This window comes from Ixodes scapularis, unplaced genomic scaffold, assembly GCF_016920785.2.
Source record: "Ixodes scapularis isolate PalLabHiFi unplaced genomic scaffold, ASM1692078v2 PGA_scaffold2__306_contigs__length_199485367, whole genome shotgun sequence".
In the NCBI taxonomy this organism is placed as follows: Eukaryota; Metazoa; Arthropoda; class Arachnida; order Ixodida; family Ixodidae; genus Ixodes; species Ixodes scapularis.
The window spans coordinates 141,922,045-141,938,632 of NW_024609857.1; the positions used below are offsets into that span (position 1 = coordinate 141,922,045).

The window sequence follows — 16,588 nt, forward strand, 5'->3', positions numbered from 1 at the left end:
GTGCAATCCACTTATAAAACAATATAAATTAATAAAAGAACTTTAATAATTTTTTTTTTTGCTGAAAAATGCATATTTTCTTATGTTTATTTTTTATAGTAACCGGCCAACAAGTATTTTAGTATGCATTCCACCAGAAAAATATATGGTGATCAACACCATTTCTCAACGATAGATTCATTGAGCAGATTCCATACAAAGCTACGTCCTGGGAGTATAGAACCTCATAAAATTGGTTCACAGGGCTGAAACTTTGCATGCCCTCCTTCTATATGGCTACAAAAACCACCTGCAAATTTCACGCCGATTGAGTGAGCGGTTCAAAAGTAGACATGCCCAGGCAGTGTCCCCCTTAAACCACTGTCGTCGAAGCTAGTAGTGTGCTGAAATGTGCTTATCTGGTGCTCTAACCTAAGCGGTAAAATTTCATGCTTATCTCTCGACATTTTTCTACCAAGCTTCTGCGCGTACGTACAGCCTCTCCCCTAGTCTTACTTTCTGCCTACGCACTTTCGGAGGGCACCGTCTGGCACGTTGGAAATGGTGAGCACCAATCCTTTTGCGTAATTAGTCTTTTCTGTTGAGATTCCTTTTTTTGTAGTATTGGTATTATGGGGTCATAAAAAGAAACGAAAACCAATACAACAGCATAATGCCAATGGGTTCCATTGTGCGGACGCATGTTGGACTGCCCTTCGTTTGTAATTCGCAGACAAACCCCCAGAGGGTGCTTGTTATTGGGAAAAGCCTCAATACTAGCGCCTATGTTTCGTTCACACTAACTGTGTCCTGCAGCGTACAGGACGAAGAGGCACATAGTCAAGCCAAGGGACTATCAAATGAAAGTGCTCGACAATAAACCGGGGACTCGAGTGGGAGTGCTAAGCATAGTTCCTCAAACAAATTCGCCAATTATCGATTTTGTGATGCCGCATTTGGACTTAGGATTGAATCCAATGCACCAATATTTGGGTTAAGATTTGAAAGTCGAGGATAGTTGCACATGTTACTAGTACTGGTTAGGATGGCTGAACGACTTTGTAATGATTGCATGGTTGCTAAATGCTTTAGAAAGTCCTATTGCATTAGAGCCATAAATAATCTGTTGCCCAACAAAAGGGTGCACTATATGTGCATAACAATGACTGTACTAACCACATATAAAAATAAAGACAATGAACATTCATATGACCAAGATCATTTATTCTGTGTTGCCCAAATGCCACAGCACCACTTCTATTTTCCAAAATCTATGTATATAACAGCAAAAAAGTGAGAAACAAAGTAGCAACAACTTTCAACGAGAGCACAATATTACGAGCCAAAAAAGGATTGCGGGAGTTACACGCAAGCGAACTAACAACGTTTTAGCTATGCTCAAAAATAACTCTGAAGCTCATTAAACATTTCAGCACCGGGATAGACGCACAACGAAAAAACCCACGCTGTAGCGAAGCCCATCTCTGCAACAGCGCGAAGAGAAGGGCTACAAGCTCTCCCCATACATAGTTTTCAAGGCACACTTTTAAAAACAACCTAAGAGTCATGTTTTCAGACAGATAGCACAAACTATAAATGCAGCAAGAACATCTGCCCGGCTCTAACCGAGCCGGCACGGCTTTGCAGAGTGAGCCTCAACGTTGCGTAGCATTCGAGTCTCGCCGCGTGACTCGAACCCACGAGGCGTTGGAATCTAGCAACCAACGCCAACCATAAAGATGGCCTCGTAGGTCGGAGACCCATTGCTGCACACACTTTCCTTAACACACAGCGTGAATGGTGCATGGGAAAGGGGACATCCAAGATCAATGTAAAGGCAAACTGCACTCGAGTTCTGCACCAAACCCTTCGCAGCACCCCTGAAGCAGATCCAAAGATTGAGAACGTCTGTCTACCTCGCAGTGCTCGCTAGGTGGTTGAGGCTTCACGTTGCAGCTTCAGCAGCACGAAAAGAGAAAACTCGTGCTGTGCACTCAGATTGCATCACAATGGTGTTCTTTCGAGTAATTGCTGCCAGTGCCCGACGGATGTAAAGAAAAAAGAAACTTGAGTTGCCAGTTGTATGCACCGCACTCGCCAAACTAGCCTTACAAAATTGAGATGCCAGACACCATGTTTAGAAGCACTACTATGTGAATGTCCAGGACACAAAATATGAGATTCCAAAAGACCCGAATACGATGCAAGGATCGTGTATTCATCCTCGTGTGGATCACTGGTGTACACCTCTGCCCACAGCACCACCTTTTAGAATGATCCCTTCTCATGGTGGACAGCCTCTCATAGCTGATCCCAAACAAACTCAACTGGCCCCACAACATTGTAAACAATGAAGAGAGCCAGAAAAAGAAAAAAAAAAAAGATTTTAAAAATCAGAATGCAAAAAAACGAATGCGTCAGCCCTTGTTACATTTTTCTATTTCTTAAACTTGTTGTTTCTTATTACCATTAATTAGAGCTGTTGCAAACCTTGAAAGGGTTTTCCACTCTGCTTTTTAAAGTCTAAATTTGAACTGCTTGGTTGTTACGAAGTGTCCAGGGATTCGAGATGAATGACTGTGGATGTTGCAATCACCTTGGAGGAATGAATTTCAGAGGCTCTAAAGGTGCAACCCTATAAAGCGTTCCATTTCATATGTAAAAATGTCAGAATTTTTTTACCGAGCTTGGCAGATTTGGTGCTTGCATAGGTATGGTCTGATGCATGCTGTTTTAAATCCACGTGTAAATGTTCCATAGAAAAAGCTTTTGGTGCCTCGATACATAATTTACACCAAAAAAGTATTTGCTAATGGTATGTCAATCTATTGCCAATCCACGATTTCAATTATCTTGCGAACAAGTGCGAGAATGTGCAAATTACGATGAGACTTCACAGTTATTGGCTCGTAAAATCTTTTTGCGTCCCTCGGTATCCTCGGAACAGAGAACTTTCCAAACAAACTTATCCGGGAGTTTAGAAGAAGAATCGAGTACCGAACGTGAAAATGATACCCAAAGAGTGCTTTCCATGCGGGACCTGCAGCAGAACAGGCGCCTGCAGCAGATTGCGGCCGGCGACGGCTTGACACATTTAAGACGTCGTCGGGCGGAAGCGGAGGGACCGCTTTTTAAAGTGCAATGAGCACGCCGGCCGGAGACGCGTCCCAGGCTCCTTAGTGAGAACCGAAACGCGCAAAACACGTGGCCCGTCGGGGCGGCGGGCGGCGCCCCTCAGAGGGTGAGGAGGTCGTCCTCCGGGTCCAGGGCCTTGAGGGCCCCTTCCCGACTGCAGTCTCCGGAGGCCACGAACCGCCGCAGCTCTTCCTCCTCCTGGGGTCCCAGGCCGCTGTGGTACACCTGGGGCTGCGACGCCCCGGGGCTCAGCCGGCCAAAGCCGCCCTGCAATGGACACACCGGTGTATCTGATTCGCCGGCTAGGTCGGGCAAGCGTGAACCGAAACTTGAAATTGTATTGGCCCTGTGCTTCTGTTTATCGTAGGCAAACAGCTCATCGACAGTTTGCATTTGCACGAATCGCAAGTGCTCCATTGTAACCTGACAATCCCAGGGGAACCACAGAATACTCAGTCTGCATTTCTTGTTGACAATAGGTGAGTCTCTCGATACCTTGAACACTTATAACAAATTCCCTGAAGCACAGATTTCTAATTCAACCTGCAAATTCCCGTAAAAGAATGTAGCTGATTTGCAGGTTTGATGCGATCCAGGCTTCGTTAAGAGTTTCAGAAATCGTTCTGACACCTCAGATAACGGTGCCCAATGACTATACGAAGCATGCGCAAAGGTGGTCGGCCGAGTATCGGGTATTGTTATCGGAGTCGTCGAAACGATCCACTAAAACTCAAATGCTCTGAAAAGCCAAACAATAATGTTAAAATGGATGCGTGCTTGCCTTTCTACGGGGCTTATTTGCCATCAAACGTCAAAGTGGTTTCTGAAGGCATTTTCCAGTTTATGGTTCACATCCTTATGAAAGCCTGAAGAATCATCTTCCTGCAAATGCTAAGGAGGAGTTATTAAAAAGATCTAGGCATTTGGGAGATCCCACATGTCTATACTTTTCTTTGAGGCTACAAATAAAACTGCAAGTTGCTACAAGTCGCGAGGAACCTTGTTTGTTTTGTCTTGATTCAACATTTTGTCGTAGACTCTTTCGAAAATAACTGCCCGGCACAGAATATACATGTTTTTCATGTTCAGTGTTTAACAAGCTAAATCAAGAGATGACACACGAAGAAACTAAGAAAATTAATAAAAATGTCAATGACGAAAACAAAAAAAGAAAGGAGGGGTGGGGCTGCCCAGGCTGCCGTTGAGTGCCTCACCACTGTCGGAGCCATCTCTCCAAAAAGCCTGGCAGATATTTGTCTGGTGCCACACTTCGGATCGCCTTTCTGCCTTCAAAGCACCTCATGTCGTTAGTTTTGCCCTAGCACGGTGGAAGCTACAGCTGCTCCCTGTCGTTCTCACTCTGTCCGCGACTAGAGACTATGCTTAAGGCCCGTTCACACTCTTGCGACCGAGTACGACAGAGAGATACGAGATCTCTTACAACTTCTTAAATGTTTCTAGAATGAGGGAACACACTGACATTGTGGCGCCATCTATGCGGTGACCCTAGAACTGCATTTCACAAAAGCGAAGGTTTTGCGGGATTTCCGAGGTCAAATGTGCATAATACCCATAGAAAGGCTCGTTTATAACATTGACAAAAGTTTTTCGAGCCAAAAAAGAAAGGATATTGCGCGAGAAATAAAAAAAAAATATGCCGGACCGCCGAGTTTACACTGCTTCCCAATAGATGGCGCCAGTGTGTTCTCTGGTTTAAGAAGTTTTAAGGAACCCAGGTTTAAGAGGTCGCAAGCAGTCGCAAGAGTGTGAACGGGCCTTTAGTCCGCACAGGTCCCGTCGTCATCACTGCTACGTTCTCAAAACACGTCCGTGTCGTGGCGTTGTCTAAAGAAATCTCGCACTTTGCAAATGACAGCATCAACTGCATATTCCGCGCTTGCTCAGTGCACGTCACGGGTAGGGACTGATTGCGCACTTTTGCAGCGTACCATAGTGAGCCTGCCCTCCAACTCCGGAAGGCATCCCCACCTATCCAGACTTTGGCCCGCGGAACCCTCTCCGTTTGCCGACACAGTTAAGATTCCGAGCCATTGCAGACTGCACTGGAGCACCACCTGCTCCAACAAGTTGAATTTGCATCCAGCAGTGCAGTTGTTGGTTGCTTCTGGATGAAGAATGGCCATAAACAAGCACCAAAAACCTAAACTGCCCAGATCACGTATGTCAATTAAAAAAAAAAAAAAAAGTAGTTGGTGCTTTGGCATGATTTTCACACTCAATCAAACGACAAGCGACCGTGAATCGTGCAAAAAAAACTGCGAAAAGAAGCCACAGGCCACAGGGAGTGAGGCGTAAGGCTGCTCCAGCGGCCTCCGGAGTGGCTCTTGCAAGAAGTACCACCACCCCCAGGAGTCGGGAGCACCGTGCGCTGTTCGCCACCATGCATTCAAGGTAATTTGCCACATCGCTATCATTAATACTTCTTTAAACAAAAAAAACAACAAAAAGAATTTGTAAAATGAGCGCACAGAATAGCACAATGCCACAGGTGCAGCCGGCTGAACTCTTAACAAGCCAAGGTGTTCTTGACATTGCGATTATTTCGTTTTTGTCGGCGGTGGAATGCTTTGATTCGATTATAAGTCGACCCCCCCCCCCCCCCCCCCTCACATCAGATTTTCAAAAATTTAAAAATGGGTCGATCTATATTTGTTTAAATACGGTGCTCGTTACAGTACATGGGTCAAGGGGGCTTCCTCCCAACTTTTTGGTGCCATGAGCTTTGGTTCGATTTCCTGACAACGAGTTCCTCTTCTGAAAATGCCAGTCCTACCAAAAGATGGCAAGCACCCAGACGAAAGCAATGCAAGCGAACTGTGGAGCCAAGCTGCCGACAAGTTACCATGGACCCCTTGGAGGAGAGTGCCATCGTCAAGTTGCACACGTTCTTTGGAAGATGTAACAATGCGACCGATGCGCTTCACAAGGATGTGGATGACATGGAATCATTCATTCTGCAGCATTTGTGCTGCCCCTAGCAGAAAAATGATTACGCATTTCCTCTATTAAATATGTACATAGTGTTCCATTGCGTGTACAGTATAGACCACTTATAACGTAACCGCTTATAGTGCAGGACCGGGTATAACGCGTTTTTTTTAAACCACCGGTTCACCTCCCATAGAACTCCATGTAATTACATACCGCTTAAAATGCAGGCGCGCGAAGGGAAATACCGGTTATAGTGCAGTTTTTGGCACAGCCCGCCGACCGCGCCGACGACCGGAGCAACGAGCTCGCTTCCCTGTGCGACACTAGATAACGGCGCTGACGGCGCGAGCCGCAAACTGCACTCGCGGGGCAAGGAGGTTGCTCGAAAATGCGGGGAGAATCATAGAGAGAGGCTTCAGTTGCCAGAGCGACGGAGGGACGCACGCACGAGTCGTTCACGTGCGTGCGTCCATAGGCTATGGTGCGTCCCTCCGCTGCGTTGGAAACAAAGAAACAAACAACCGCAACGACAGACCAATCGCAGGTCGAGGAGAAGTGTTCGCGCGCGTTGCATGCCGGTCGCGGGCCGGCTGCTTCTATTGCTTCTATTCCGCAAACATGGCGTCGGTTGTGATCGTCGTCGTAGACGGCGTGCATCTCATCGTTCCGCGTAAAAGCGCTATCCTTGACTGTGAATTTTCGTTGTGTGTCGCTATGATAACCCAGCACGTACTAGAAGGGAAGATCCACCTACTCGTGCGGCGATGTCGTGGTAGCGCTCTCAAGACGGCAGAAACGCCCGTGTCGTCGTGTTCGTTTACTTCGACTACAGTGGTGATTTCTAAGCATTTGTGTCCTCGAACATCGCCCGGATTTCTTATTTGGCGCATTTCATGCGTGTGCTCAAGTTCAAGGTATTACTGGCGCGTACCGTATGAAGGATGCGAATTTTCACGCGTTCTCATCTCCGGAGAAAGGTGATTAGGGTTAGCAATCCTGAACGCTCGCAACGTCCGTCCGGAACACGCGACGCCGTTAAAAGGCTGCGCCAGGCAAAAGCCGCTCATTTCTTTCAAAATGTGTGACACACTTGAGACAGAACTGTACTAGTCTGGTGAGATAAAGACTTTCCTCAAACTAAGCTTTATTTTTCAGCTAACATAAAATAAATTCTTTTACAAAGGTAAGTTGTCTCGTGGCATGTATTTTGGCCTGAAATATTGATCTTTTGGTTATAGTGCGGTACCGCTTATAGTGCGGATTTTCGCGACTCCCGAGACATACGTTATATGCGGTCTACACTGTAATGCTTTTTGATCGGAAACAACTGATTACCATCTCCAATACAATTATTATAGTGCCGATGTACGAGTTTTTCACTTCGACAAAACTTCAAAATAACAAACGATTTTCGGTAATCCCGCGAAATTTGTTACATCAAGATTTGACAGTAAACATTAAACCCGGTTCACCGCAGAGAAAATTTCTCTCTTCTTTAAGTGGTGTCGCAACAGGCCCGCGGGGCCCGTCTTGATGGCAACCACCTAGGTCAGTCAAATGACAAGTGCACCTCTGGAATTGGGAAACTCCTAGCACACAACTGAAATACCACGCATTATCACTATCCTAATTTTTGATTCCTGTTCATGCATACGGGGCACGGCTACCTTGGTGTCAACCTTGCTGATGCAGCACTCACTTGGTGGTATGTTAGCAATATAGCACTTGTACGGTGTTGCATCAGTGCTGTTTTTAGTGTTGACTTAGCACTAGGCTGTCTGTATGAGCCAGCCTTTAATGTAATACATACAACTGAAGATCAGCGGCCAAGCGTGGTGATGCACTGCAACTCGAAGCACGTGGAGAGAAAGCTCGTCTCACAAAGCTCGGGAGTCCCGAGTTGAAGTCCGACCCCTGCTCGTTTCGATTAGGAGAAGCGTCGTACCGGCGCACAGTCATGCATCACTACCGCGTGGCTCATGTTGGGGACCCCAGGCTGGCAGTGGTACCGCACTGTCTAAACGAACTTGCGATGCAGTTCCTTTCTCCGAGGAAGTTGAGCCCCGAAGGTCTCGGGGAGCACCCACCGTGTCTGCCGACAGGTCAATCAGGGGCGTGGTCCTCCCGGCGGCATCCGGCTGGTCGGCCGTCTCGACCTTGGCGTCCTCCTGCAACAAAGACGTCCCCTGTGTCACAAATGCATGAGACGCGCGTGACTAATGGCGTTGTCTACGTGACAAAACGTGAGGCGCCGCAACGGTACTCTCCCTATGCTCCAGCATTGCCTTCTTTGCCACCGGATGGCAAAATGAAGTAGGTCCCAATCCTAGGGACAAAGATGGAAGATGCAAAATGTGCGGCGTGTTTTGAGACGCGCCGGGTATTTATTTATTGGCTTTTCCGAGCTCGGAAGACACACTTTCATTCGCTCTTCCTTTCTCGCACTTTTTTTACTCTCTTTAAAAGGAGTCAGTTTACTGTTCAATTCGAGGCTGCCGAAAAAGAGGCCGCACACTTTGAAACGTCGTGCCTCTTGGCGCGACGAAGTTTCTGCGGCAATGCAAGTACATATCAACTAACTACTATGACCGTGCTAATCAAAGTCGCTCTGCCAGTGTAGGGGATGGAGCACCTGATTCTGAGCGAGAGGTCAGTGATTCAACTCTCGTCGTAAGACAAGGCCAGCTGGCCGCGTTATATTTTTGTCGCAACACTTTGTGATGCTCTAGGCCTCGAACCCAGCCGTAAAACACATTCTGCGTTAAAAGCTTGATTGATGGAAACCGCATACCGTATTTTCCAGACTATAGTCCGTGAGCTATACACGTTTGAAAGCTTAAATCTTGCACGGTGCAGACTATCCACAGTGCTAATTATACAAAGATTTATTTTTTCAAGATCGTTCATTATGACGAGACACGACGGATTTCGCAAATGCTAGGTTATGTTACTAATGATTTCTACATGATTCACATTTCTATGTGCACTAATAAAGAGGGCATCTCTAAAGCAGTGCTCCGTAGAAAACATTTTTCCCCACTGATTACGCAACAAGCGCATATGCATCATATGCAAGATGTTGCATATGCAATGTACAACAAGTGCATATTCCACGCGGGTGCGGGCTATGTATTGGGTGCCGACTACTACTGGGCTACTGTTTGGAAAATACAGCACTAACACGTGGAAACCTAGGCGCTACAAAGCTGACTATGCTACCAGCCACACTCAACCAAAAATTTCTAGCGGTCTTTCGATGCCGGCTCATGGTATTGGCTCCGGGAAAGAAGAACTGGACGAGGCTAGGACTGTTTTGCCCCACCACCGCCAAGGGACCAATTGTTGTCCAGACTGTCCTGTAGAGAGACACGGGCACGCACCTGGACGCTCTGCCAGAGGGTGTAGGCGACCTGGAAGGCCTGGGAGATGGTGAGGGCCGCCGCCTGGGCCACTTTGCGCTTGGCCGTCAAGAAGGCGTGACACTCCATCACCTCGTTGCTGTGCGTTGCTATGAAGGCCACCACCCGGTCGAAGCTGGCATCCGCTGAGCAGAACGAGATCCTGCGGGGGGACCATGGCAACGAGCATTAGAGCAAGGACGGCTTCGCCGGATCGGGGAAGGTGGTGACAATCGAACTTCCCCCCCCCCCCCCCCCCCCCCATCTGAGTGGCCCCTTCAAGCCATTCAGAGTGACGGAGGCAAAGCACAAGACAGCCTTTACCACAAGTATGGGGACAAGTGTAACCCAAGCAGTTAGAGAAGAAGGGAAGGAAGGGCTCTGCTCTCACCCGGACCCTCTTCTGTGTGTCCCAGAAGTCACTTTTCTCCCCCTAGGTCTACGACAGGGGTCTGAAACACGCGGCCCGCGACTCTCTAGGACACGGCCCGCAGACAACCGGCTACGAGTTCCGGTGCCCATGTTTTGAACGCTAGAAATGGCATGTGCCATACTGATCTCATCTCGTCGAAAAGTAGCTCGAAAAGTAGCTCTGCTCCTTTAACGTGTTCACATAGTTTATACTTATCTGTGTTGATTTGCCCTTTGTTTCGCTTCATTCTTTGCTTCTCAGCTTTTTGCAATGTACAACAATTCGGCTGCGAGCGCGAGCTATTTGTTGAAAGATGCATCTCGACTGCACAAACTCTCGATGAGCAGGAGAAATTGCCAAAGATAAATATACGAGCTCGGGATTCTCGCCTTCAAACAATATCACCATTAAAAGACAAGTATTTCTTCACAATGTTGTAATAAAAAATCTCCAGAAATGCAAGAACACTCAAATAAACTGATTGTGTTTTTTAGAGACACGTTGAGCTTCGTTAATTCCTGAATGAATTGAGCGACGAAAACGACGGTGTACTTGCTCTCTTGTACCATTAAAAATGCCAGGACATTGGCGGGGCGGTGTCATTTTATATTTTGTTATCACATGAGGTCAGGTCCTAAGGTAGTCATATAGATAAACCAAATCTAAAGATGTAACTGGCAAAACTGTGAGTTTACGAAAAGCATAAAGCACAACGTCTCTTCTCTTTAAAATATTTCGACTCCCCCCAGCCCCCCCCCCCTCCTTTTACATTGGCCCTCGACCTTTCCGGTGTGGGCTATCTGGCCCCCACACTCAAATGAGTTTGAGACCACTGGTCTAGGAGATTAGACCATCATTCAATATTCATACAAAAGTGGCGTTTTTCTCTCTCCTGCCCGTGGCTTTGACAGCACTGCGCGCAACTGGTGAGGTAGAGTCCCCCCCCAACATCCTGATTGGCTCACTGGACCACAGACTTCGTTGTTTGCTAAGTTACGGTAAAACTAAGTAAAGATAAAGAGTCCAAAGTGACGTGTTTTTCTGTGTCACTCACCAAAAGCCAGCACAGAGCATGGACTGGACACAAGTGCAGCAACAACTTTCGGCTGGGAGTCACGTCCTCACTGATTGGACAAGTGCAATCGCCGGGCGCCGCAGTCGTGTCCAACCCGCGCTGGTCTCCGGTACGCAATGTAGAAAATTCAGCACTATGGCTTTGTCATCAGGTAGGTGTTACTTAGCCTCGGCGAGACGTGGCACAGAAATATTGCACTGCACACACAGAATCACAGGTACAGTTTCGTGTTCATGAGTTTATTTTTCTTAGAATATGGTGTTCTGTATCCTCGGGTTTACTCTTTCCCAAGAGTTTGGTGTTTTTCGCTGACTATTTTTACAGCGGAGCTGTTAAGGGCTAGTTTCCCCAGTATACTGCCCATCAGCAAACAAATGATGACGCGAAACTCTGGACAGCTACCGTTATCTATAAGCGACGGTGGCAACCAGACAACCGGCTTGCCGGTTGTCTGGTTGCTGCTGTCGCTCATAGATGGCGCAATTTTTCCAGCCTTTCCACTCTGGCTTGCCGACTTGCGGTCGGCCATTACTTCATTCCCACCACAGTACAGCTTCGCTAATCTTCCTTCTTCAGCAGAGTAGAAAGGCTGAAAGTTTTTTGCGTGGGGCTTACGGCGAAGAAAACAATACGTGGGCATGAGATTTTCCACTCTACGGAGAACATGCACGTAACCCAAATACTTCAAAACTGGCCTGGTATCAATAAGAGAACAAAGATAAGGGGCCTGGTTCCCTAAGGAACAGTCTCATGGACACCTCAGCGTGAACCGTGTTCCGAGTCGACACAAAATAAAGTTGCAGAAAAAGACTTCTTCCCACAAAGCTGCTTTTCCTTTTTCAAGGACAACTCCAATTCCGGGGTTTCTGGTTGCAACTTGGCATTACCTTTCGGGGTTTATCAATCTTTGCAGAAGATTGGCAGTGCTCCCCTGCCAATTTTGATACAGATGGGTGTTGCGTTCGAGTGCGCTTGCATTAATTACCACTGCACGATGCACGCCGAAGTCTCCGAATTAGCAGTTGTAGTGCACTGCCCAGACAGCCTCTCAACGGCAGAGACGGGATGCCTCGTTTGATGCCAGACTTTGTGCACACTGTTTGAACGTCTATAGATAGCTAGATATGCTTATTTCTATGCCTGCCAACGGCCAAGGCCTGGGCAGCAGTGCACTGTCTATGAAAGACACAAAAACAAGCGAGATTGGATCATGGCAAACAAGAAAATCAAACAAAAATGTCCAACACGGCAGTACACGTCTGTTGGAAACGTGTTATGGGGCAGGTGGCCCGTATGTCGGGATAAAATGTGTCCGGCCGTTTGAGGTCCGCCCAGATGGAACTCAAAACCTAGGCGTCGTCGACAGCTCTGTACAATCGTTGGAACCACGCACAATCTCATGCAGGAAATGCACATCTCTCGCGATTCTTTCAAGACGCAAATAAAATGGACCGAGGTCCGCCAGAAGCGAATCGCAGCTGCATAAGCGATGGCGGCCAATATATTTATTATATAAAATTTTTACAAATTTGAGTTGCATTTTTTCAATTAAATTATTGCACAACATCGTGACTGGATTCCATGCAACAGACACAAAGTCGAGACGCGGCTGTTGAAACCGTGGTGCCTGGAATGCGTCTTCGACTAGTGTGCTTAGCGTTCTATTCCAGTCATACATCCAAAGTGGTCTCAAAGTGGCGACAAATGACATCACAGAAACCGAAGTGTCACGCCGTCGGATGTCACGACCCAGTTGATGCCAGAACTCCTAGCGACAAGCATGAGCGAACGCGAGTGCTGCCGTGGTCCCAGAGTTTCGACTCCCGGCTGCCAAAGCTTCCATGGACTGTCGAGCTTCCACGGACTCCACGAGCTGGAGAGTGACCTTCGGCAGAACGGGCGTTTGCCATATCCACGAGTGCCGCTGCAACACAGCCAGGATCACAACCGGCGTCAATGTGACATTTTTCGCCGTCATCGGGCAGAAATTGAGAGACCACTTTCTAGAAAGCAGTAAACACACCAGTTGCGAGACGCGTTCCAGGCATTGTATTCGAAACATCTGAGAAACATCTGTACACTTGGTTGCAGAGATATCTCCCCCCGAGCGTCACCTGTAGATGGAGACGTCCAGCTGCAGTTCTCCTGTGGCCACGTCCCTCGTCGAGATGCCCTTGGGGGACACTGTCAGGGCCACCTTGGCCAGCTTCTTCCCGCTTGCCTTGGCCTGCAGAACACGTGCGCTCGGTCCCAAATGCCTCGGCACTTCCGGAAACACTCGCGAATCTGAAGCAGGGCCATTTTGTAAAAGTATTCTTTGCAGGGCAGCTGGAGCCACAACGAGTGCTGCTTCTCCCGTTTAACGAAACATTTGCTTCTATACACCCCCAAGGAAAACTTAAGCTTTGCTCACGGCTCGTACGCTGCATGAAGTGGTCCTTGCGAGATTCAGTTGTCAGATAAAACAAGTCGGCAACGAAGTACAGATGTGATTATAATCCGTTGCAACTCAAAAAGGTAGGGAAAGTAAAAGGAAGGCTGCGAGGAAGAAGCAGACGGAATTGCTGGAGAGGAGAGGGGAAACCTCCTGCTCCTTCCAACATTCCGTCTGCTTCCTCCTCCCCGGCCTTTCTCTTCTTTGCCCTACTTTCTTGAGTTGCAACGGATTATAGCAGAACTTCCACGTTCCCAAGAGCTTGGACCAAGTTTCTGCCCGTTTTTGTTTGGAACCTCGGATGACATGAATAAAATTATGCTACCTTCCTTGGTGTGCTGAGACCAAAGCAGGGCTTGTTTTAGCAAAAGTTTCTTCATGCTAATCCCCCCACAACCCATAGTCCAGACAACGGACAACCATTTTAGGAATAAAGTGGGTAAGTACGAGCATTTTTGTCTAATTACTACGGACAGAAGCTTTATCAAGATGGCCCACAAACATGAAATAAATAAAAAAAAAAAAGGATTAGTGAAGCCCTTGGGTCACGGAGTACACCCTGAGCTTCAGTACTTTCTGTTCTAGGCTACCCTTCCTGAGAAAGAGACGAGACCAGGGCATCGAACACTGGTTCGATTTCTCGGGGCTTCCAGGCCCAATGGGTCATTTGCCCTTTTCCTAGGTCTGTCACGGTCGTGGATGACAAACCTGCAGAACATTCCTAAGTGATGTGTACTCCCCGTGCATAAAAGTAAAGGCAGGGTACTTGTCTCGCCACTATACCATGTCCTAAACATAAATACTGTAATATCCCAAGATAGCCCACCTAACGTCAAGAGCATATCAGGTGAAAATATGGAGTGGGCTAACTTTCAATGCACAATCAAGAAAGTTTAAAAAGAGGAGCAATGAAGCAAAGGTAACTGTACTTCCCAGTCAGCAACGTTTGCTTATATCCATCCATAGCTAACTATAGTCCGTTGCAACCTAAGAATGAAGGGCAAGGGTAAGACGGGCCGGTGAGGAGGAAGCAGACGGAACGCTAAAGAGAGAAGGTTTCCTCCTCTGTTCTCCAGCGTTCCGTCTGCTTCCTCCTCCCCAGCCCGTCTTACCCTCGCCCTTTGTTCTTAGGTTGCAACGGACTATAGCCACATTTATGCCAAGGCCATCTTTGATCCCAATACTACTACTACTAGGAGTGGGCTATCTTTCGGTGCTTAAAAATATAGCAAACTAAGCTAAAAATAGGGGTGGGCTATCGTTCGGGGGTGTGGCATCTCTCGGGATTTTACGGTGGTGTCTTTTGCAGCAGTCGGTGGCCCAGTGTGTTAGCGCACGCCAGCTCCGAGCACATGAAGCAAAACCTCGCGCTGCAAAAACCCAGGGATCCTGAGCTCAAGCCCTACCCCTGCCCGTTTCGACCTGGATGAGCATCGTACCGGTGTGCGGTCATGCGTCACTACTGCATGGTGCACGCTAGAGATTCCAGGCTGGCAGTGGTACTGCACAGGCTACTTACTGAATATCTCATCTACAGCTGAGACACCAGACGCCCATTGAGGCTGACTGACTTCCGGCTGTCTAAACACACACACAACGCAATTACTCATATAATTTGTTGTCTTGACCTCAATTTATTATTATGAATAACTCATACTATGGATGATTTTTCTCGGTAATGGAGGTGTCCACATTAATGAGACATGACTGTAGCAGACTGTAAGTATGTCATCAGATTGCCACAACAATGGCTAATTGCTGGGCTAACAAAAAACAAAGGGAGGGCCTTACACATGGGTTCAGGGCTGCCAACTTCTGTGACCAGGTCCTTACTCTAAACGTTTCTGCCGGGTGTCTCAAATAGTGGCCAGGCTCTTTAAATCAACCGCGAAAAACGGTTTCTTAACCTATCACGTTACGATTTCGTGCAGTGTTGCCCACAGGTGGTGCATTTTTTCTATAAAATTTACAAAGATCAAGCTTACCTGAGGAAAAGGAAAAAAAAAAAGAAAAATGCTTAACTGCTATGAAAACGCAGTGAAGCCACCGGTCTTCAAACCATAGGGTGCCCTACTGTTTGAAGATTGGTGGCATTGCTGCACTTTCATAGCAGTTAAGCCTTTTTCTTTTTTGTAGTTTTTCCTCGGGCAAGTTCGATCTTTGCAAATTTTATAGAAAAATGCACCACCTGTGGGCAACACTGCACAAAATCGTAATGTGATAGGTTAAGAAACCGATTTTCGCGGTTGATTTAAACAGCTTGGACACTATTTCAGACACCAGGTAGCATGACTAGCCTAACTGCCTTGTTTTAATTTATTCTATTTCGCAGTTATACAAATACATTCAGCAACATAGAAAAAAGCTTAGGAAGTTCAAAATTAACTAAATAAACCATGCTTTTGACTCACATCGCTTTGACTGCTCAAACACCCCGAAAATCTGAAAACCATCAAATTCTTTTCATATACGCAACAGAGACCCCTAAGATTTCCTATATGTACTCCATCCCACCGTGACTTGGAAGACAGCGAGGGCTACAGTCCCAGAGAGCCAATCAGCAAGTCACAGGGAGACACAAGTATGCACTTTATCTCAGCATAGCCGGTGACAGGAGTTTCCCACTTCTATCCACTTTAACAGAACGAACGCTGGAGAGAAGGTTGCCTGGGCACCAGTCCAATCAGTTGTGTGCAGTACTGTCAGAGTCACGTGCAAAAGGGAGAGGAAAGTCACTTTTGTATGAACTTTAAATGACATGCTAATCATATAGAAAAAAAAAATGATGTGTGGGACACACAAAAAAGTGAACGCCGAATTGGAGCGCAGCTCTTGAGGAGGGGGAGGGAAGGGTACTGAGGGGAGGGTAGTACCCATCCTCCTCCTCCTCCTCCTCCTCCTCCTCCTCCTCCTCCTCCTCCTCCTCCTCCTCCTCCTCCTCCCCTCATTCTTTAATATGCTCTGGGGGGTCACCTGACCTTGGGGGGAGGGGGTCACGTGACCTCAGGGGGGAGGGGGGTTGTCACGTGACTTCGGGGGGCGGGTCACGTGACCTCGGGGGGTCACGTGACCTTGGGGTGACCTTGGGAGGGGTCACCTGACCTCGGGGGGGGGTCACATTACCTGGGGGTCACGTGACCTTGGGGTGACCTTGGTTATGCCGCCGCCGCCGCCACTCAAGCTGAAAACGGGTGCCTAAGAGC

At 47.5% G+C, this 16,588-nt stretch overlaps 1 protein-coding gene across 1 annotated transcript in view; it reads right to left on the reverse strand.

The window, feature by feature from the left end:
* Positions 1 to 1,186: 1,186 nt before the first annotated feature.
* Positions 1,187 to 16,588, reverse strand: part of LOC8041626 (low density lipoprotein receptor adapter protein 1) — a 28,016-nt gene continuing 12,614 nt past the window's right edge. Inside the window, exons 3-6 of the mRNA XM_002414828.5 lie at positions 13,066 to 13,178; positions 9,447 to 9,627; positions 8,154 to 8,234; positions 1,187 to 3,381 (exon numbers count right to left, since the gene is read on the reverse strand). Of these exons, the coding sequence (XP_002414873.1) occupies positions 3,214 to 3,381; positions 8,154 to 8,234; positions 9,447 to 9,627; positions 13,066 to 13,178 (543 nt within the window). The 3' untranslated portion in view covers positions 1,187 to 3,213. The remainder of the gene's footprint in view (positions 3,382 to 8,153; positions 8,235 to 9,446; positions 9,628 to 13,065; positions 13,179 to 16,588) is intronic.